The sequence below is a fragment of the Doryrhamphus excisus genome, linkage group LG4 (genome assembly GCF_037039965.1).
Source record: "Doryrhamphus excisus strain RoL-2023G ecotype Guam linkage group LG4, RoL_Dexc_Guam_v1.1, whole genome shotgun sequence".
Classification (NCBI taxonomy): domain Eukaryota; kingdom Metazoa; phylum Chordata; class Actinopteri; order Syngnathiformes; family Syngnathidae; genus Doryrhamphus; species Doryrhamphus excisus.
The window spans coordinates 1,752,685-1,776,328 of record NC_136360.1 but is presented as its reverse complement, the minus strand read 5'-3'; the positions used below and the strand labels follow the sequence as shown (position 1 = coordinate 1,776,328).

General features: G+C 40.6%; 1 protein-coding gene across 1 annotated transcript; it reads left to right on the top strand.

Moving 5' to 3' along the window:
• The first annotated feature begins 329 nt into the window (after nt 1-329).
• swt1 (SWT1 RNA endoribonuclease homolog) lies at nt 330-23,562 on the top strand. Its single transcript, XM_058073185.2, has 17 exons — nt 330-551; nt 728-790; nt 889-953; nt 1,051-1,945; nt 2,034-2,163; nt 3,727-3,828; nt 4,022-4,213; nt 6,314-6,407; nt 7,480-7,721; nt 8,010-8,152; nt 8,272-8,410; nt 10,140-10,279; nt 10,362-10,507; nt 12,268-12,414; nt 14,673-14,739; nt 14,835-14,902; nt 22,064-23,562. The coding sequence occupies exons 1-17, from the start codon at nt 549-551 to the stop codon at nt 22,161-22,163; spliced, it is 2,736 nt and encodes a 911-aa protein (XP_057929168.2). The 5' UTR covers nt 330-548; the 3' UTR covers nt 22,164-23,562.
• Nucleotides 23,563-23,644: the final 82 nt, after the last annotated feature.

The window sequence follows — 23,644 nt, the reverse complement described above, 5'->3', positions numbered from 1 at the left end:
AAAACAGTTTAACATTAAGATAAGGCTAACCACCCCACAAAGGCGACATGTGTAGTTGCAGTAAAGTGTGATTTGTTTTATATTAAAAAAGGTCAAGATGACATTTCACACCCACTGGCCTTCAGCTGTCTACTCCCCTCTAGCTGCTTCCTCTCCATATGTGACTGCTTCCTCAGCAAGGCAAGAGACGCTAATATTTGATGAATGGCAAATTTTATTTCAACACCAGGGAAAGTATTTTACCAACAACTGACTGGCATTTTATGTCTCTCAGCCTGTGCTTCTCCTCTGTAGCCATTAGGGGGCAGTGTCGTGGCGATCAACGAGCCCAAAATATCCGCAAGTCGAAGAAGACGAGCAGTGCCTGTTACTGTGGTATGTCTGTACAGTTCCGACCAAATGAAATTATCCATATTTATTTATTTTAAAAACCTCACATGGTTTATTCTTCGTGACTAATCTACAATAGCGATTTACATTAACGAGCACCATAGCCGTGATTTTTCTGCCGTGATGTTTCGATTACAAAGGCTAGCATAACAATACGAATGGTAAGTTGAACTATCTACAGTAGTTTATTTGCTGTGTTTTTGTATTTGTATGTATGTAGGTATGTACAACAGATAAAGACACTTTTCAAAATTTACTCCATTGCAGTGTTTGTATTAATAGCCAAATGTGGAACGGAAATATAATCCTAACCTGGTTGTTTCTATCTCGAAATAAGCTGTGCAGAAAAAAAATGTCTGAAAGAAAGAGGAAACACAGGAAGTCATCTAGAGAGGAGGAGGTAAACATGCTTTAAATTAATGTTTCATTAATTTACTGAGTGTAAACATCTGTGCTAATGTGAATCTGGCTTCTGACACTTATGTTCTCTCATTTCAGCCATCCAAAGAACGACATAAGAGTGAAAGGTTCAATAGGAAGCAAGATGTAAACAAGCACTCTAGGTTTGATATGTGTTGCTCTTTTATTGACAAACCTGTCACAATATTGATATAAATATCACTATTGACTGTGGTATTGCTTTTCTTCTTCCACTTAAAGGAGTTCTAGAAAAGACAGAGAACATGCATCACTCCCTGTTATGGAAACACGCCAAATCAAAAAGGCTGTATATAAGAAACACATCTCTAAGACAGACGAGGCCCATACAAAGACAAAAAATACCTCTACACCGATCCACAATGATTGCTCCCGTAAAGCGGAACCTATTATTTCAGGGAAAGATAAAGTTGCAAGCAGGAGTCAAGTAAAAGAAAGCAATGTAGACACGGATGAAAAGAAAAGAAAAGAAAAAACAGACTCAAAGCGTAGTTCAGATGAAAAACCTCCCCACATGAGCCCCCCAAGATCAAAAAAGAAGCGAACCAGTCCCGGTGTTCCAGAAGAGAAAAGGAAAAACTGTTTGGAATTGCTGAAGAGTAAATGTAAATATATGGAACTATATAAGACTGGAGTAAACCGCTCAACAAAAGATGCCAAGGAACCAAACCAGGACAAGGAAACAGAAGCGGTCAAAGACGCCTCCCAGAAAAGCCAGCAGAGATTTGAAAAAGGTGTAAAAACATCCACCGACTCTACCAGTGAAACGTCTTCTATTCCTACCATACCTAAAGTGTCCTTTAAAATTTCAAATACATCAAGCGCTCGGACAAAATTAACACATATACATTCAACTTTTAAGATACCAAAGAAGGTTCAACCAACACTGGTGAATACAAACGTGGATGAGACAAGTGATGCTACCTCGACCAGTCGAACTGACCCATGTAGGACTGAAGTCTCTTTCTCGGAGACCTCGGCAAAGAACCTGAAACAGGCTCCATGCTTTGTGGATGTTCCTCCAAGTTTTGCATTTGACAGCAAGGATGAGAGTCCGTCTTTGTCAAGTGTTCCGCTAAATAAAAGCGATGCCATCGCTCAGCAGCAGAGTGACCAGGTGAGATACAACATTGTGTTTTTTTTTTTAAATAATGACATCGTGGCGTCATTGTTTTTTTTTTTTGTTATAATATGTTGCGCTCTAGATGCAAGTGGCGGAAGAGCTTCACCTTGCCCGGTCTGAGAGGAGATTGGAGGTGGATGTATTACAGAGCTATGGAGAGCTCACCGGTATGGACATAGACCCGCCAGAAGAGAGCACGACATATACTCTATGTGAGTTGGATGGTTTTGAGATGTTGGAATTGAACATCACAATACACCACAAATCATTCCGTTTTGTGGTTGAATATGGCCTATTATGAATTAATATTTAAACAAATGTTACATTTTTTTGCCTAAATTCTGCATTTTCAAGCATTAAAAGATGGCCGGCGCCAGTTGGTGCCAGTTCGCAGAGTGCTGAGTGTCGACAATAAGGTGCCTAGTGGCGTGCAGTGGATCAAACTGGCTCATGGTGGCCCGTAAACGGCGACAAATATTGAGTTTGGCGGCAAGAAAATTTCATTCATTCATTTTCTACCGCTTTTCCTCACAAGGGTCGCAGGGGGTGCTGGAGCCTATCCCAGCTGTCTTTGGGCGAGAGGCAGGGTACACCCTGGACTGGTGGCCAGCCAATCACAGGGCACATATAGACAAACAACCACTCACATTCATACCTATGGACAATTTAGAGTCGCTAATTAACCTAGCATGTTTTTGGAATGTGGGAGGAAACCGGAGTACCCGGAGAAAACCCACGCATGCACGGGGAGAACATGCAAACTCCACACAGAGATGGCCGAGGGTGGAATTGAACCCTGGTCTCATAGCTGTGAGGTCGCAAGAAAATTTCAAAATGTTTAAAATCTTTATCGCGCCACTTGCATCAATCAATCGGCGCAAAATGTCCACCAAGAGGAACCAAATGTAGCAAACAATGCGCCTATTGGAATCCACTGGAATGTAATGGTGCGAGCCAATTTGCGCCAATGATGCTAGCAGTCCACTGAGCCGGCGCCAGTTCGGGCGTAGTGGCTCACTGTGGCGCCAAATTAACGGCAACACGTGAAGCGAACATTCATTCGGTGCCACAGAAAGCCACTACGCTCCAATCACATCATCTTTGGCGCTAACTGGTACCAACTGGCGCCGGCCCAATGGACTCCTAGCATGTAATGTTCCATGACATGCGCTCGACTTGATGGCCGCAGGTTTGAATTATCTCACAACAGGCAAAATAATCCCAAATAACATTACTTCCTGTCCGCCTCTTTGTCAGGTCCCCCTAGGGAACACATTTATATAAACACACATTTATGTCTTAAATGACTTTCTCTAATGTCTTCTATATGGGGTAATACGACTGTAAAGGTGACTATAGGGGTGTTAGTTCATGTCTAGAGGGCTCAAATAATGTTAAATACTTCCTTATAAGGTTGTAAACAACTTTTCTGTGCTGTAATTATAAATAAGTAATGCTGCTTTGCAGAAATTAATTAATCATGGTCTGGTCTGACAACAATTAACCACGAAAAACGAGGGATTACTGCACAGTATCATACATTTTTAAGATTACCTGGTGGATTACGTTGTGGTTGTCTAAGACGGTGTTTGTTTTATAAAATCATATGGTTGTTATAAAGGAAATCGTTTATACATCCTCACATTGTTCATTCATTCAGGTGTATTTCATCCTCGCATAACAAACACGGAATGTAAACAGTTTTAAAAATTAAGATGGTATTTTTCATTTAATTGTTGTCGTTTTTAAATGTTTTTAAATATGTATTTCTACAGGCAAACAACCTGCTCAGCAAGATGTCATCCTTGTTCTGGACACCAACATTCTCCTCAGTCACTTGGATTATGTGAAAAAGATGAGATATCATAGCTTTGGAGGTGATTTTTTTTTATATCTAATACGCTTGTCATTCACTCCTGAAAGTACACTATGCTTCTTCCATGACATTTATTTAACAAAGACCCATTAACTGCTGTGGAAGTGATGATCAAAACGTATAACATCCAAGTCCTGGTTTCAAAGCTATAGCACACTTACAAATGCTTTTGTCTGTATTTTATGTGTTTGTAGCTTTGGGTTTACCAATTGTCCTGATTCCCTGGGTGGTCCTTCAGGAGCTGGATTCCCTAAAAAAGGGCAAAGGTCTCACAGGATCTGTGGCCCATTTGGCTTGTCCCGCCATTTCCTACATTTACAACTCCCTGAAAAGCAAAGAACGACACCTTTGGGGCCAATCAATGCAGCAGGCTGCTGAAAGTAACAGTGAGTGTGCAGTTAAACCCGTCTTTCTTATTTCATATTTCCTGCAGGGGGGGTAATCATACTGCTGTGTGTCAATTATTACACATTATAATTTATGCATGTCTGCTAACTAGAATATTACTTGAAATAAATAACTATAATTGACTTTTCTACTATTCTACAGTATGTACAATGCTTAATATTGTATTTGATTGTACTTCCCTATATGGCCAATTGGTGGCAGTAGTAGCATGCTGACTGTTTATAATTCATTATTACAGCATGAATGATGTTCTTACATGAAATATTTTGCCGTATTTACATATACGCTCTTGATGAAAATTTGAAGCGCATTTGAAAAATTGCAAGAATGTGCAATAAATTAAATTAAAGTCCTAGAAGTAAAATTAATACCGTTCAAAACATTCATTCATTCATTCATTCATTTTCTACCGCTTATTTTCATGAGGGTCGCTGGGGGTGCTGGAGCCTATCCCAGCTGTCTTGGGGCGAGAGGCGGGGTACACCCTGGACTGGTGGCCAGCCAATCACAGGGCACATATAGACAAACAACCATTCACACTCACATTCATACCTATAGACCAGGGGTCAGCAACCTGCGGCTCCAGAGCCGCATGTGGCTCTTCAGACTCTTTATTGTGGCTCCCTTTGCGATGCTTGAATATTTTTAACACCCGAGTGGGGAAAATGAACGTCTTTTGTAATGAGTTTTAAAAAATCCAACTTTGTCTGAGACCATGAATGCATCCTGAGTGAGTTCTGACTGCTATCCAGTTCAGTACATGAAGAAAAACAGGTAATACTTACCTACAAATCTAAAAAATAATTTCGAGATAATTTAAAAACAGCGGCATGGGAACTTGTTTTTACGTTTACAGTAGTTTACACATACATTTATGTAAGTTTATCTCCAAAACTAGCAAGAGTACTCCAACTCGTCTTTTCTTATCTGAACTACTTTGATACCCCCAAATTCCCTCCAATGTTGTTTTAAACATACTATATGTTTTGCGGCTCCAGGCTATTTTTCTTCAGTGGGCATTGGGTAAAATGGCTCTTTTCATAGTAAAGGTTGCCGACCCCTGCTATAGACAATGTGGAGTCGCCAATTAACCTAGCATGTTACACAGACAGAGAGGGTGGAATTGAACTCGGGTCTCCTAGCTGTGAGGTCTGCGCGCTAACCACTAGACCGCCATGCAGCCCGGTTCAAAACATACATCTAATAAAAAGAAAAACACAGAGGATGGGGGGGGGGGCATTGTCATTTTTTTGTGAGTGGTAGTTAAATTTGCTAGTCATCTGAATAAAAGTGATAGGATACTCTAAGTGAGGCTAGGTACAGAGCAAACAGGATGGGCCCCAAGAATTGATCCCTGGGGGACTCCACAGTCAAGTCGGGATAAAAGAATACTATGGTACACTGTGTGTCAAAAGCAGCAGTCAAGTCTAAAAGTACTAAAAATTAAAAATACCGTATTTTCTGGACTATAAGTTGCACTCTTTTTCATAGGTTGGCTGTTCCTGCGACTTATACTCCAGAGCGACTCATAAATGAAAAAAACGGTTTATGTTACATAAACACTGGACACCTTTTCTGTTCATGTTTATTGTTCATGTTTATTTTTTGTGTAGCTGAATAGCCATTGTGTTAGCATATCTTACATCTATTCATCCTGTTCTCTATTCTTTTGTTGTTAGAACTTGCCTTCCAAGAGGACCTAATGTCTGTTTTGGTCAAGTAGTTTGTAAAATAAAATACCCGCAAAAAATGCGACTTATACTCCAGTTTTTTTTCTAATTATGCACTAATTATAGGTGCATTATGCACCTAAGTATATTACTTATACTCCAGAAAATACAGTATTTTTAATGTTTAGTACTTTTAGACTTGACTACTGCTCATCAAAAATGTTTCAAAATACGGGAGCATAGTAACTCATAAACTGAAAATCTTAATTTTTTTCTCCCACTGCAGCTTCCATCTATCCATTGAATTTAGAACACTTGTGATGCAAATTCTCTAAATGCATTACCAGTGTATTTGATCAAATTGTTGTCTTTTTTCCGTCTCTTTATCTCCTGTGTCATTGTCCTCAGGTAGTATGATGGCTGAGAATAACGATGACAAAGTGCTGCAGTGCTGCCTACAGTACCAGACTCTGTACCCAGGCAGTGCTCTCATCCTCTGCACGTGAGTTACCCCTCCCCCCAAGTGCTACACGACTGCTGCTTCTGCAGCCTGTGCCCTCTGCAGATATGCATGCATGTGACTGTGAGTGGCTTCAGGCAGATTGTTCTAGTTGGGGTGACAGGAAGGCCAGACACAGTCAATGGGAAAGAATAGGTTGAGGAATCCTATGTCTAAGCATGTATTGGGTCATGACAGAGTAGGGCAAGGGCGGGCAAACTACGGCTCGGGTGCCGTATGCGGCCCACCGAGTGTTTGAATTACATAGTTTGATGTTTAAAGTGCTCCTGAAAAGAAAACATACAGATAAAATTAGACAAATATTCATTCATTTTGTACCGCTTATCCTCACGAGGGGGGTGCTGGAGCCTATTCCAGTCCAGTCTTCGGGCGAGATGCGGGATACACCCTGAGCTGGTCGCCAGCCAATCACAGGGCACATATAGACAAACAACCATTCACACTCACATTCATACCTATGGACAATTTGGAGTCGCCGATTAACCTAGCATGTTTTTGGAATGTGGGAGGAAACCGGAGTACCCGGAGAAAACCCACGCATGCAAACTCCACGCAGAGATGGCCGATGGTGGGATTGAACTCGGGTCTCCAAGCTGTGAGGCTGCGCGCTAACCACTTGTCCACCGTGCAGTCAATTAGAAAATTATAAGCATAAAATAGTGTGTGTGTTAAATGTATGTTCTGGCCCCCAGGACAATTTTATTAACTCAATGCGCCCCACGAGTCAAAATATTTGCCCACCCCTGGCGTAGGGGATGGTCTTTTTTTTTTTCTGCTACGTACGATTCCCCCTCTTCTGATCATGTAGCAACAATATTTAATCAGACAGAATATGCAGACAGTCAATTAAAAAAAAAAAACAAGCCGCGGTCTGAAACTGACTGACATGAAGTGTCCTGAAATATGAAGTCTCATTATATATGACCTATTTTTTTTTTTTTTACTTAAACTTTTGTTGACCCGATTTGTACAACATCAGAAGCAACCAAATTCAGACGTTCCACTGCAATGAAAACCTTTGTTTAATATGTAACACTTTATTTTTCCACTGTAGAAATGATAAAAATCTATGCAGTAAGGCCGTCCTAAGTGGCGTCAAGGCCCTGAGTAAGACCGACCTGGAGGCGGAGGTTGAGCGATCAAAACACGACCTTAACCACCTACCGAGCACCGTACTACAGGGGGCTCCTCAAATCGACCTCCGGGTGTCCTCGCCAATGTTGGGAATCAGCTGTACACCAACACTCGCTCATACTCAAGAAAGAAGAAGTCTTTCTTCAAGTCTTCCAGAGAAAGGTGAGACGGCATGATTTGTGAAGAACAGGAAATAAGATGGCATTCACAACACATACCGCCATGTTTTGCCTTCATAACAGATTCTCATCTGGGGAAAAGTATAAGGGACACAAAGTCTTTTAATTATCTTTATATACAGTATTTTGAGAAAACCTTCATCGTTCTGACCTAGTTCATCGAACTTTTGACCCCTGTATGAATAAGTTTCCCTAAGACAAAATCTCTGGAAAGTATACAACTTTTAGTTCCAATACATATAAGAACTAATGTATGTACATAAAATTACAGTTGGCAAAACGCGGAGCCTGGAAGAAGAAGATTTGGAGAAAATAAACAGATGTGTTTCTGAGTTTGAAGACTGCCTGAAGGAGGTGCTGTCCGATGTGCTGGAAAAGGAGATGAAAGCTGCTTTTAATGAGTTGTGGCAAGAGGTAGGGTCGATTTATCAATGTGTTGTGTAATATAATATAATATCAGTTCAATGTTTGAGTCTTGTTTCAAACATTTGTCCTAAAATGGTTTCAAACATTTCTTTCTCTTCTTTTTATAGATTGTATACCTAAAGCCACCCTGGACTTTTCTAGACGTCCTACATTGTTTTAAAAAGCACTGGAGGGCAGTATTTGGCTTCATCGTCCCACGGCCAAAACTGCAAACAGTTTTAAATCTCATTGACTTCTTTAAACGAGGTATGGGCATTTTTTTGTAGAGTTCTTATGCGGAATAAGTAGGCTGTTAATTGTATTTTTTTATAAAGTTGTTTTTTGGATCTCATTGCAATCAATATGAACGAGCCAGAGTGGCAAATTTGTTCAAAAGTGGTGGCAACATAAACAAAAGGAACTTATCCGCCTAAACATATCCTGGAAAAACCCACAGAAAAATGGTGTGTGTTCACAGAGAGTGCATTTTTAATACAACGCAAAAAGAAATGCTGCTCTTCAATACAATTGAAAAGCCAGCATTTCAAGAAATGCTGCAAACTTTACAGAATGCTTGTGAGAAAATGTGTCACAAACATCAATTTCACTTCAGTGAAAGACAATGCGAAAGATGAAATATGATATTCAGTCATCATAACATTAGCGGTGTCTCCAAAAATATTGATAATAACATTACTTAGCATCAATTTGTGGGACAGTAAACATTTCATTGTTTGGTGATTCATTTAAACCATAACGTTTCCATTGAGTTTTATGTTTTCATTGTACTTTTGTTAAAATCTGGTTCAGTGTTGTTGCTGTGGAGCCAATCTTGTGTATCGTCTCATCTTGCGCGTTATATATGTTATATATTACAGATAATTGGAATAATATACATTGCAATACATTTACAACATAATTAATACATTCATTAATTCATTTTCTACCGCTTATCCTGGAGTACACTCTGGACTGGTCGCCAGCCAATCACAGCGCACATATAGACAAACAACCATTCACACTCACATTCATACCTATGGACAATTTGAAGTCGCCAATTAACCTAGCATGTTTTTGGAATGTGGGAGGAAACCCGGAGTACCCGGAGAAAACCCACGTATGCACGGGGAGAACATGGAAACGCCTCACAGAGATGTCCGAGAGTGGAATCGAACTCAGGTCTCCTAGCTGTGTGGCCTGCACGATAACCACTTAACCGCCATGCAGCTGCCGTGCAGCTTATTAATACATTTACTGTAAAATATTTATATTTTCTGTTGACTGCAGCAGCATTTAGCCCACCTGCAGTATTCACCCAGTAGAAATGATGAGGTGTTTAAATGCAAACACACATCTCGCTGCCTTCTGATTGAACAGAAGGAAAGTGTCTGAGTCATCCTCTGCTAAAAAATCCTCAGTCCACTGGGGAATGACGTGTTTTTTTTTTTTTTTTTGCTGCCCTGCACTGCGCCAGATCTCCCTGGAAATACAGACAGAATTAGGTCATCTGCTAAAACAGGCCATTATAATATGTGTCAGTATACCGCTGAGTCGTCCTCCGTACCGCTTCTTATTCTGGCTTTCAATCCCTTTACTCCATCAAATTAAATTACCCTTACTCACGAGGCATGAAGTGCCTCTCATGCTCTCTCACAGTGCATCTGTGTAGGCGGGTGTATCTAACTACAACCACAATGGAATTGAATCCACCTCAGAATCTTAATAATGTCAATAAAGTCTCTGTCTTCACCATATCCGCGGGCACTGTAGTGTTTGCGTTTTTGTTATATTTTTTCAAAACAAAATTTATGCAATTTTTAGATGTCTGTATATACATTACACATAACATAATCAGATTAAACACCTCTTGCATATGCATTATTTTCCCATGCGTGCTATTTAAGTCACATTAACTTCAGGCTTCATTGTTTTTATGGCTCATTTAATCACCCAGTGATGGTTTAAGATCTGGTTTTCTCTATATGTATGTCTTCAGGGCAATCAAGGGACCGCAGTTCAACACTGATGACACTCCAAGAAGCTAAGGAGTTTGTGCAGGAATTTCGGAAAAGTTCAAGCCTTGTGCCCAGAGGCCTTACTACAATCGACAATATTGTACACAAGCTACAACATAAGGTCTGCTTGATGCATGAATTGCTTGTTCTGCTTTGATAACCAAGAAACAAGCCCTCCTAATTCACCTTTTCTTTTGGTTCAGGTTGAATCGGTACCGGATACATCACTGGTCAGTGATGTTGTCATGAATGAGGATGAGGATGCCAAACAATCCTCTGTATCTCATGTCACTCATCAAGAAGTCTGGGCCCTGTTTGAAAACATCTGGTGTAAAGTTTATCAAATAAGGTGAGCATGCTAAACAGTTTCGGTGTTAGACTAGGGGCACAAGTTCGATTTACCTGGGAGCTGCTGGAGGTAGAGTCTGGCCTGCATCAAGTATTCCACAAAAAAGAGATTCATGTATAAAAAAAAAAGTGCAACTAATCCAGTCTTCTTATTTTTTTTTATTAATATCAGTACGGTTCTTCAGAACATCGGCGTCTCTTTTCTACACCTCATATGTTCTCATCCACAGCGTTGCTGGGACTGCTTCCGGCTCCCAGCATGCCTTGCGGCACAACGGCCTATATTCATGCCTATGCCTACATATTTATGTATGCTTTTTACCATGTAGACATGAAATTACACCCCTATAGTCAGCTTAATGTGCAAGCAACCAACTTACCAAGCTAACTAGTTTCAAACAGAGTGAACAAAGTAACAAAGTAAGAAGTGAAAATGTACCACTTCCACACACACAATGTAGAACCTTTACTGACGCCAAGTGATCAGAATACTACATACAACTTCCATCCATTTTCTGTACCGCTTATACTCACAAGGGACGCAGGGGCGCTGGAGCCTATCCCAGGTGTCTTCGGGTGAGACGCGGGGTACACCCTGGACTGGTGGCCAGCCAATCACAGGGCACATATAGACAAACAACCATTCACACTCACATTCATACCTATGGACAATTTGGACTCGCCAATTAACCTAGCGTGTTTTTGGAATGTGGGAGGAAACCGGAGTACCCGGAGAAAACCCACGCATGCACGGGGAGAACATGCAAACTCCACACAGAGATGGCCATGGTAGGAATTGAACTCGGGTCTCCTAGCTGTGTGGCCTACGCGTTAACCACTGAGTCGCTGTGCAGCTACAAAGGCCTATGTATGAAGAAATTTTTTTTTGTCTTTTAAATTTGGTATAGGGCGGGGGTCTAGTGGTTAGTGCGCAGACCTCACAGCTAGGAGACCAGGGTTCAATTCCACCCTCAGCCATCTCTGTGTGTCCCGTGCATGAGTGGGTTTTCTCCGGGTACTCCGGTTTCCTCCCACATTCCAAAAACATGCTAGGTTAATTGGCCACTCCAAATTGTCCATAGGTATGAATGTGAGTGTGAATGGTTGTTTGTCTATATGTGCCCTGTGATTGGCTGGCCACCAGTCCAGGGTGGACCCTGCCTCTCGCCCGAAGACAGCTGGGATAGGCTCCAGCACCCCCGCGACCCTCGTGAGGAAAAGCGGTAGAAAATGAATGAATGAAATTTGGTATATATGCAAAATATAAGCCGCACAATATATTGATGTCAGGCAAAATATTCGGGAAATTGTGGTAAATTTTTTCTATAAATGGATTTTATATAACAAATCTGCATTGTGTCATTTAAATTTTGCAAAGAAAAGTAAGGAAAAATAAAATAGCGTGGAGTGTGTAATGTGAAGGCAGGTTTCAGGTCATTTAAACTTAGCATGGCAAAGCCCATTTGATGTGATCAGAAGCTTCTGTCTGTTTAATCTCATTTGATCAGGTCGGGCTTTATTATGTAGGATCTTTGTAGCTCAAACGCATTAAGATTACTATACATCCAAATCCAAAATGCACTTTTCGGTGCTCTTGATGTATTCTTTGTGATCTATATACTACTTCACGTAGACCTCCCACATCATTACACGATCCCTGGCTGTGTAGCTTACATAAGCCCCTCCTATGTTTAAAACTACAATAAAATGTTATATGAAGTATTCTGACACTACAGGTCATGCTGTCTGTCATTATTCCAGCTTGGAAGTGTTCAAAGCTTTGGCCTTTGACCCTCACACCAGACAGAGTTCTTTGCCAGTAGGAGGTCGTCCGCCGCCACAGGACGCCGTGGCATATCTGAGCCAAATGTGCTCCATGGTCTCACAGCTGCTGCAAGCCTTTATCAGGTATTTAGGCCCCACTCTCACTGATCCCAGCGCCAGCTCACTAGTTAACATTGTATTTCTCTATGTAGATTAGGGAGGCTTTGTTTGTCAGACCTGTATCGGTAATACAAATGAGGAAAAAAAAACAATGTAGCATACAGAATCAGCCACAGTGGGCTCTGAATCAAGCTGTTATTGTCAGCCTCAGTTTTTTCCATAAGTAACTTGTTTCCACAGATAGGACTAAGCCTTTCTCATGCCTCCGCAGGTGTGTTTTTGTGTTTTCTCCCTCAGTCCTTGGCCCGTCTGTAATCCTCGTCCTTGCAGTCTGTGTGTCTCGTACCGACTCGCATCTCACAGACATGTGATTTTTGGATACATTCTAATCAGCTCGACCTTCTCACTGTGCTTTATCACCGTTCCCATAGTGGCGCAGACCATAATACACTTGAACGCTGTTAAACTCAGTGTAGCGTGGAATCTCTCCTGTCTGGTCTTGACTTTGCAACATGTGCTTGTGCATTTACAAAATAACAAACTCGGATTGAACTCGGGTTCTACGCCTTCTCCACAATGGATTTGAAGTAAAAGAATGAAGTGTATAATTATGGGGACTGTTTGTGTCAGTTACGGTCAGGGCTTTTACGGGGGGGATTTTAACGATATACTCGATTTGAATGGTGCAATTTTGACAAACATTGACATAAACACACATGCAGCCAAATTACGGAATGATCGTAATATGATGACTCTTATATATGTAAACCATCACCTTTGATAAAAAAAATAGTCAGTAGAAACTAACTCCCAACATAATCCATAATAAGGGTATTTAAGTCAGGTATGGACCTGTATTGGAAATGTATTCAGTGGGTTAAGTTGTACATCGCCATGGACTGAGTGTGCCACCCAAAAAACTCCAAACATTCCATTTTGGAATTGGACAACCTCAACCCTGTAGGCCATTTGTTGACTATGCTGAAAAACCGGTTCTGCCAGGAAACCAATAGATTTAAATTAACTTTTAATTGAAAGTAAGGCAAATATCCAGCCCGAATTTTGCCAGAAGCTTTGCCAGATGACAAAAAGCTCAACTTTTATCTTCTATCTTTTCAAGTACTACAGACAAAAGTGAAGGCAGTAAGCTCTGCGAACAAGCAGCTAGTGTAGCCTGTAGTGTAGCTTGACAGTCATAGGCTAGTCATTGGCCGGTCCACGGATAGTTTGCAAAAGTATGAAAGATTATGGTGTCATTTCTACCCTGAAAATGGGTGTGCATAAAATGACTGTAATTCCCAAAATATTAAATGTCATATTTTTATGAATGTTAATATAAGGTGATTTTTTAATGACCTATAAATGTTGTTATAATGTTGTATTCTCGTGTTAATGATGCCAATGAGGTTTGTGCATTTGGAAGTGAGGCCTGAAAGAAGACTTTTTTTCTAACACCGGCACCCTATGACATCACACTGAGCCAGACTTCCTTATATGGGCGTGCCCATGTACAAGCTGAGTTAGCCCAATCACAGTGGAGTGGGCATGCTCGGAGGCGGAATAAAAGGAAATACACCTGGAATAGGTGCAGATTCTGGAAGATCTAGAAAGCTTTCTGTACGGGTTATCTTGTGTAGCTGCCCCCTTTTAAAATATTCTGCACTTCAGGCAAATTCTTCAAATCCATAATGTAACATGGTAGCATGTCCTGTTGCAAGTCTGCCCTGTTTTTCTTCTTTCCTCCTCTGTCTTGCTCACATTCTTTTTCAAAAGGTCTACTGGTACTGTTCTGCCTTCAGGTATTTCTGCAGGAATCTATGCTATTTATAGGTTGCGTACAATATACCTCTCTGTACACAAACATGTGCATTGTGGCTTCGGAAGTATAGTTGCCTAGGAGACAGCCAGACGTATCATCACTTGTTTGTCTTGGATTCATCTAGTACAAGCTTTATATCGCTCTAATTCTTTCTGTCTATTATTTCCATATTTTACCTAGCTATTTTGAAAAGATATTGGATAAATGCTCCTTTTGTCTTCCTAGACGTGACCTACATTTGATATATTGATTCTCTGTTTATTATGAGTAACAGGAAACCATTTAAGCTAATATAATAGGAAGTGCATCCTCCTCCTCTTTTAGAAGCCTACTATAGTTTGTCCATCGAACCAGTACACTCCGGAATGGTCATACCAGTGTATCACAGGGCTGTGTAGCCTAGTGTAGTATGTGTACTATATGTATATATAGTCTTCTACACTGTATTTCTTCTTTTTTTTAGTGTTCTGACCTCATCTCCTGGTTTACATGAAGTGCAGGTGCTTCTCGGCATTATCAAATCCAATAAGGTCCTTGCCTATTCATATGACATCTAGTTTTAGTCCTGGAAATGTATTTTTTTCCTCTTACTGTGGCCTTTGTGCTTGTTTTTTTTTTGTTTCAGATTGTTGATGTGGATTGCAGGTTGACAGACACAGACCTATTGGATTGTTTCTCACTGCAAGACTACAGGTAGGACACAGTATATTATATTATGGGCAAAAAAAATTGGGACATCTACTGTAAGAGAAATAGTCCAGGTTATACTACGTCACTGATGTTGGACCTGAGAGAGGCCCTGTAGGTCTTGTTCACATTTGAAAATCAAATCTGTCAACAAAATCTGATCATGAAGCATTCATGGCCACACTGTCATTTGCAAGTGACAGGATCAGATTTTTTGTTTGCACAACAGTGCTGAATTGATTACTGTGGTAAAGGACGTCGGCGACAAAGTATGTGCAAGTGCGTTTGCTGTAGATATTTACATCCTTTGCTGCGCCGTGTGAAGGGGTACTGATACAAATGCAGGAGGTTTGGCGACATTGACATTGGAGGTACAGTAGTGCTGCAGTTAGAGTTTTGTTTTCCTTATACAGCAACAAAATATGTGCTTCCATCACCACCATCATATCTGTTGTGGCTATTTGTTGGATCTTATGCTATGTATTAGATGCTTAAATAACTTGGGTCTGAGCGAGACTGGGCCGCATCAGGTTTTCCCAAAAAAAAAAAAAAAAAACGCTTTTATTAAAAACAGAAAAATGAATAAACTTTGCTTTGGTTTCGATTTTCTACAATAAAAGCTCTGATAAAACATTCCACTGTTCTCAAATATCTTAATTTTTATTTTTCTCCACAAAATAAGATGAAAAATAAATAAACAAATCAAGAATAAAGAAAATCAATCAATCAGTAATAAATAAATATAATAATAATAATAAAAAAACGGCAAATAATAAAAACTTAAGAAACCACATATAGTTGGTGGGTAGACAAATTATTTTTTCAGATTAAAATTAACAAAGCCCTGTAAACATGACAAATAGACACATTTATACTCTTTTTATTTACAACATATTGCGCAACTGCAGGGTCTTGAGACACATGCTAACTCGCAAACTAGAGAGCTAGCAACCTAAATGGTAGCCTTCAAGTTATTTCCTATTTCCATTAAACTTAAATAGCCAAAAACTTACCACTTCCACACGGATAGGGAGGATAATTTAACCTTTAACATGAACATTAATCAAACGTAATAATTTTTTCTGGGTACATGATACCATACAGCATTCATATCAAACTTGCGCGGGCCGCACTAACATTAAACTTTCATATCAAGGCGGGGCCCTCAAACTAGTGTCCTGCGGGCCACATTTGGCCCGCGGGCCACGAGTTTGAGGCCCCTGACTTAAACAAACCGTTTAACGGAAGAAATCCATGGGAAGACGGAAGAAGGGGTGCAGAATCTGGAAGATCTAGAAAGCTTTATATGCTAGTTATTGTGTGTAGCTGCTCTATGGGAGTCCACAACTCAAAACAAAGGGCTGAAAATGAGCACAATCGATCCCCTTTTAAGCTGTTGTCCAGGAGTCAAGTTGCTGTTGGACCTGTCTGCATGTACTCTATGTCTGTTCAGCAAATACCAACCAAACTGAGCTGTATTATCTTTATAAATGTCTGTCATTGTTCTTGGTGCATGTCCTGGCAAGTATGCATGCTATTTGTTGAGTGTTTGACTTGTTGCTCCTCTTAAAATCACCAAGAGACGGCTGTGTGTCCAGGGCAACATTGTCAAACAATTTTTACCACCCTCTTTTTTTTTAACCAGTGTTTCTTATGACCTTTTGAAACGCACTGTGACATCATCTTATGGCGATTTTTCCAGAATCGATTCCAGGGGCTAAATTTGGGACTCAAACCCTTGGACCTGACGCGCTTACATTTATAGATGCTGTGAGATTATCTCCACTGGTCTAAGACACTTACTCCGTTTTCCATTCTCTCCCTCTCTCTCATTCTCCTCTTTAATTACCATCATTCGCTCGCAACAAAGGACGCTAACAAGCTAAGTAGTCAACAAGCGTTGTGGTTGCTAACAGAGTTGACATGTCCACGCTGATGAAGAGCTATAAAAGTAGGGCTGTCCCAAATGAGGCCTGGGAGTCATTTGTGGCTTTTTAAAACATTTTTTATTTTATTTTTTTTTTACTGACGATGATATTGCACAAACAACAAAAAACATTTATATGAATAACTATTACTTAACATTACATTTGTCTTTTAATAAAAGTTTAAAAAAAGGATGTTGAGAGTAAATATACTGTGAAACAAGAAATAGCATAAAAAAACAAGTTAAAGCTCTTTACTTTTTCTTTGCGATTATTGACATATTTTTGCAAATGTTTGTCAAGGAAAAAAATGCAGTCAACTCCACACGCTCAAACATTAATCATTTATTTGTTTCCATTTTCAGACATCAAGGCTTATGTGAAGAAATAAGTCAAAATAAACAATTGCTGTAAGTCGATTAATGATTAATACTGTACTTCAGCACTGAACTCAGAACTAATTGTTTTGAATAAATAGTTTTCAGTAGTTCCAAATTACTTTTTTCCAAATACAAATATTAGCTTAATCATGCCACCGCGCCGTGTTAGTAACAGCCCTTGCCGGAGGCATTTTGTTGACTGATAAATGTGATATCGCAGAAAAACGCTCACAGGGAATTTCATTCCAACTGACTCAAACGTCTGCTTGTGCTCAAGGATGAGCTGATTAGAATCCGGCCGGTCAAGCGTCAAGGTCACTGACCGAGAAAGACAAGTTTGCAAATAAGTGATTATAAAAGAAAAAATGACAGTGTGGAGGTCACTGTGTACACTCTAGTGCAGGGGTCTCAAACACGCGGGCCAAATGCGGCCCGCAGGACACTAGTTTGAGGCCCCCGCCTTGATATGAAAGTTTAATGTTAGTGCGAACTGCGCAAGTTTGATATGGATGCTGTATGGTATCATGTACCCAGAAAAAAGTATTACGTTTGATTAATGTTCATGTTAAAGGTTAAATAACTGTTAATAGTTATCCTCCCTATCCGTGTGGAAGTGGTAAGTTTTTGGCTATTTAAGTTTAAAGGAAATAACTTGAAGGCTACCGTTTAGGTCGCTAGCTCTCTAGTTTGCGAGTTAGCATGTGTCTCAAGACCCTGCAGTTGCGCAATATGTTGTAAATAATAATGTTTTGTCATGTCTACAGGGCTCTAATAATGCTTTGTTCATTTTGATCTGAAAAAAATAATTAGTCTACCCACCAACTATATATGTTTTTTTATTATTTGCCGTTTTATTGTTATTATTATATTTATTTATTTATTACCGATTGATTTTTTTTCTTTATTCTTGATTTGTTTATTTATTTTTCATCTTATTTTGTGTAGAAAAATAAAAAGTAAGATATTTGAGAACAGTGGAATGTTTTATCAGAGCTTTTCTTGTAGAAAATCGAAACCAAAGCAAAGTTTATTCATTTTTCTGTTTTTAATAAATGCATTTTTTTGGCCCAGTCTCGCCCAGACCCTAGCTCCAGTGACCCCCAAGTAAATTGTGTTTGAGACCCCTGCTCTAGTGCAAGAACTGTAGGCAAAATGTACATTTAGAAATATATTAATGTTATGTTTTGCATACATTTTTAAATATCCACATTATTCTTGGGTGTAGTTTGTGGTGAGAGCTGTTCCTGGAAATGTTGCACCACGCTAATTGAATATTAGAAACACTTCTCTGCGTATTGCATCGTGGTTCTATGCCACTGCATGATATAAGCACTGTCATAAGCACAGTGCTAATGTAATACCCCCCTGAATGTCTTTTAACATGCTAGTTTCATCCCATAAGCAGTAAATGGTTTGTTTTAGTACAAACAGCCACCCCCACGCTCAACAAAGCATGGTACTTTTCATGCTATGCGCAGAAACAAATCATCGGTATCAGTCCCATCATCACATGGTTGTGCAGCTAAATTGCAGCGTTATGTGTGACTGCAGGTTGAACCCAACAGCTGCCATGGAAACAAGCCAGCGCTCTATTTACTTCCCTACCAGTATGTGTCCTCTCTTCATGCTGCTGCCTGACTGTCAGAGGCTGGTTCTCATTATTTCATAATCACAGCCCAGAACATTGTTAAGATAGTATTATACTATATATAAGACATCTATGGAGGCGCAAATTGATTGGCCACCGATCAGTATCATTTCCGTGAAAAAAATCATGTGATTGGCATTCATTCATTTTCTACCGCTTATGCTCACGAGGGTCGTGGGGTGCTGGAGCCTATCCCAGCTGTCTTCGGGCGAGAGGCGGGGTACACCTTGGACTGGTCGCCAGCCAATCACAGGGCACATATAGACAAACAACCATTCACACTCACATTCATACCTATGGACAATTTGGAGTCGCCAATTAACCTAGCATGTTTTTGGAATGTTGGAGGAAACCGGAGTACCAGGAGAAAACCCACGCATGCACGGGGAGAACATGCAAACTCCACACAGAGATGGCTGAGGGTGGAATTGAACCCTGATCTCCTAGCTGTGAGGTCTGCGCGCTAACCACTAGACCGCCGTGCCGCCCCTATAGTAAACATGGTAACAGAAAATAACACATTTATTATTAGAGCCTTCTAGACATGAACTAACACCCCTACAGTCATGTTTACACTTGTATTACCCGATATAGTAAACATTCATTCATTCATTTTGTATCGCTTATCCTCATGAGGGTTGCGGACATGCTGGAGCCTATCCCAACTGTCTTCGGGCGAGAGGCGGTGTACACCCTGGACTGGTAGCCAGCCAATCACAGGGCACATATAGACAAACAACCATTCACACTCACATTCATACCTATGGACAATTTGGAGTCGCCAATTAACCTAGCATGTTTTTGGAATGTGGGAGGAAACCGGAGTACCTGGAGAAAACCCACGCATGCACGGGGAGAACATGCAAACTCCACACAGAGATGGCCGAGGGTGGAATTGAACTCGGGTCTTCCTCAATATCTGATGTATCGGCATCGGCATAACACTGGAATTGGACATTGTAACAACATTTATAGGTAAGAAAGGTGGAAAAAGCATAGGCCTTGTTTGCCACTGCCTTCTTTCTGTAAGCAAAGCGACACCACCTATTTATGTGAATACATATGCATAATATCATTGACCTGAAAGAGCATCTTGGCTGTCAACATAGTAGATTAGGGTTAGTGTTTCTTTAAGACAAGAGATGGCTGTCTTGATAATGTTTATCAAATTGGGGCTTGAACAAGAGATGGATCTCCATTCATTTGTCTAATTGGGAAGAAAAAAAATCCGTTGTGCTGACCAACACGCGGTCACCATGGCGATGATCAGAGTGTGTCCTATTTGAGTCTTCTTTGGAAGACTTGAATGAGTTATGTCATCCCTGTGAAGTGTCACGTGACCGTTGTCTGTGGCTACCTGTCACATGCTGTTGTGTAAGAGACCCTGGCATACTCACCCTGTGTGTGTGTGTGTGTGTGTGTTATAGGCCAGTGACTGTGTGTGCTTGCATGGTCAAAGTTCTCGAAACACTTATAATTTTTTTCTCATATCTTGTGATCAGTGACTGTGGGAATGTGAAAACATGCACCATTTTTCTTAAACCAACAGTGGATGGAATGATAAATAACCACAGGTGACAAAACTATTGACTCATGTTGCATTGATGAGTGGAAGAATCATGTTAAATAAATGCAGGATGGAAACTGTCAACAGTCAGCACACTCCGTCTTCTCCTCCCTGAAATTATGTAAAGTTCGAAAGGAAGCAAACAAGCCAGCATGTTCCCTCGCTGCTTTTGCTGCTCGGCAGCCGTTGCCAAGACCGTCCCACAGTCGATAGGACAACACAACCTTTTATTCCCTCTCTTCTTCTGGCAAGAGGGTGCTCATGTCCGACGTTCATGAATAACTTCCCATTTTAATGTTACGGTCCGGTTATTCTATTATCCAACAGGCCACATGAAAACAGATGCACAATTAGAGCACATGGGTGATTTCATTGAATTTCGTCACAGGAAAAGTTGCTCTCACAGACCCGGTGTTGGGAATTGTTTTTCCTAGACGGAAAAGGTACACTGGACTTATACGATGAAATACTGCCATAAATTATGCGTATTACCTACAGTTGCTGGCTTACTATGGCCAGGAATTTATTGATGGGAATGACTTATTTGATCTGTTTTTTTTCTGGGCTGCACAGCGGTTGAGTGGATAGCACACAGGCCTCGCAGCTAGGAGACCTGAGTTCAATTCCACCCTCAGCCATCTCTGTGTGGAGTTTGCATGTTCTCCCTGTGCATGCGTGGGTTTTCTCCGGGTACTCCGGTTTCCTCCCACATTCCAAAAACATGCTAGGTTAATTAGCGACTCCAAATTGTCCATAGGTATGAATGTGAGTGTGAATGGTTGTTTGTCTATATGTGTTCTGTGATTGGCTGGCGACCAGTCCAGGGTGTACCCCGCCTCTCGCCCAAATACAGCTGGGGTAAACTCCAGCACGTCCGCAACCCTCGTGAGGATAAGCGATAGAAAATGAATGAATGAATGTTTACTATATCGGGTAATACAAGTGTAAACGTGACTGTAGGGGTGTTAGTTCATGTCTAGAAGGCTCTACTAATAAATGTGTTATTTTCTGTTATCATGTTTACTATAGGCCGAGTGGTTAGCGCGCAGGCCACACAGCTAGGAGACCCGAGTTCAATTCCACCCTTGGCCATCTCTGTGTGGAGTTCGCATGTTCTCCCCGTGCATGCGTGGGTTTTCTCCGGGTACTCCGGTTTCCTCCCACATTCCAAAAACATGCTAGGTTAATTGGCGACTCCAAATTGTCCATAGGTATGAATGTGAGTGTGAATGGTTGTTTGTCTATGTGTGCCCTGTGATTGGCTGGCGACCAGTCACGCCCAAAGACAGCTGGGATAGACTCCAGCACATCCGCAACCCTTGTGAGGATAAGCGATAGAATATGAATGAATGAATGTTTACTATATCAGGTAATACAAGTGTAAACGTGACTGTAGGGGTGTTAGTTCATGCCTAGAGGGCTCTACTAATAAATATGTTATTTTCTGTTATCATGTTTACATACAGACATTAACACATTTTGCCTAAATGTGTATGGCTAAATTTGTTTCAAAGTGAAAGTTATGCTTGACATAAATAAAACTTAGCTAATGAACGGAAAAAAGTAAGAAATTAACTTTTTTCCGATGAAAGATGAGTCTACTCTTTCTTTCTGTATGGCCTCATGTCGCCTTCATTGTGTTCCCAGGGAGAAGCTGCGAGTTGGAGTGAACCAGTTAACAGAGCTCAAGGAGGTCCTGGACCATTGTCTTCACGTCACGGGTCAACTCACCACTGTTAATATGTAGCCACCATCTGACCAGTGGTCACGGTTGACTGCCATCACCGCTCCTCATTTCGTACTCCGGCGACAAGGAGCCTAAATCCTGTCAACCATCAACCCAAGGATGGAGCTCATCCAGCCATCCGTCATCTGTACCACTTATCCTGTTTGAGACCACAAGGAAGGTGGAGCCTAACTGAGTTGGCACCAACGTTCAGTCGTGGAAGCAATCAAGGCCAGCCTGAATTTGCATTCATTCTGAAGTATTTGCTGCTTCATAACGAACCGCAGCTCCCCAGCACTGGCAGCTCTCATGCAAGCAATACACAGTAATGTTGGCACTCACTTGTGCTGACAGCTATTTAGACGGTATTGACTGTGTTGTCTCATTTTCAGTAGATGCTAAACCTATACTGCTGTACAAGCTGTACACTGACTACCCCTAATTGATATCCAGGTTCAGTATTGGCTCTTGAGAGGTGAGAGGTGTGGTCACTTATGTGAGATGCTTTTGACATTTTATATAAAATGCAGTCCATTAAGGTTTTTCACTTATTTAATGCACAGATTATTTTGATTTTTGATAATCAATTTCATACTTTTGGACCATGTGAATGTTTTAATAGTTTACAAATATTTTGAAAGTATTTTATGTACAGTAAAGTCTCGTTATATCGATATCGGTTATATCGAAGTACTGCTTATTACGATACTATTTTCATTTACCGGCAAATTTCTAGTCTTTTATGATATAATTAGTTCTGTTAGTACGATACCCGGTTATTATGATAATCCGGTTACTACGATGCCCTTTTCATCTCCCGCCAGCCAATTTGGTCTGCTTATATCGATACAAAAGCAGCTTAAATCAATCTTTGCTTAAGGATTTCAATACCAAAAAAGAACACGGCGAACGGCTGCTTCCAGTCAACTTTATTTTTCACACTTCCACCACCAGAGCGCAGCACACACACACCGATTCCCGCACTTCCTGGTTCACAGGTCATGCTTAACCCGCCCCACATAGCTGGCCAAACACATGCCTGCAAGAGAAGAACCAACTGACATAGCATACACACCTATTCCGACGAAGACACAAGCGTACAAATACATGTATTTAATTGTGTTGTATTCAGATATCTTTTTATCGCTTGCAATAATCACTGTTTTTCATATGTACATGCTGGCGTTCGTGATTTCTCTTGTGTGTATAGATTCTATACAGCATGTGTTATTATGGCCATTATTGCCCACTTTTAATGCAGTTCGGCGCAGGATATATGGATAGTCCGGTTATATCGGTATTTTTTCCGACTCCCGAGAATATCGATATAACGAGACTTTACTGTATTATGTTTTCACTGTTCCTTTGTGATAATGCTGCTGTTGCACATTGGATGTAGCTTAAAGCAGCACAGATAAATATATTTTGATTAAAAAATGTACATTTCAACAATGGCACGCTTTTGTGTCATTTGTGCCTATTTTATACCACTGTCCATATTT

Bases quoted from the DNA above. Each gene is read 5' to 3' on its own strand.
- swt1 (XM_058073185.2), top strand. The intron at 2,164-3,726 runs GTGAGTTGGATG...GTATTTCTACAG, and splicing joins GAGCACGACATATACTCTAT to GCAAACAACCTGCTCAGCAA. The intron at 4,214-6,313 runs GTGAGTGTGCAG...CATTGTCCTCAG, and splicing joins GCAGGCTGCTGAAAGTAACA to GTAGTATGATGGCTGAGAAT.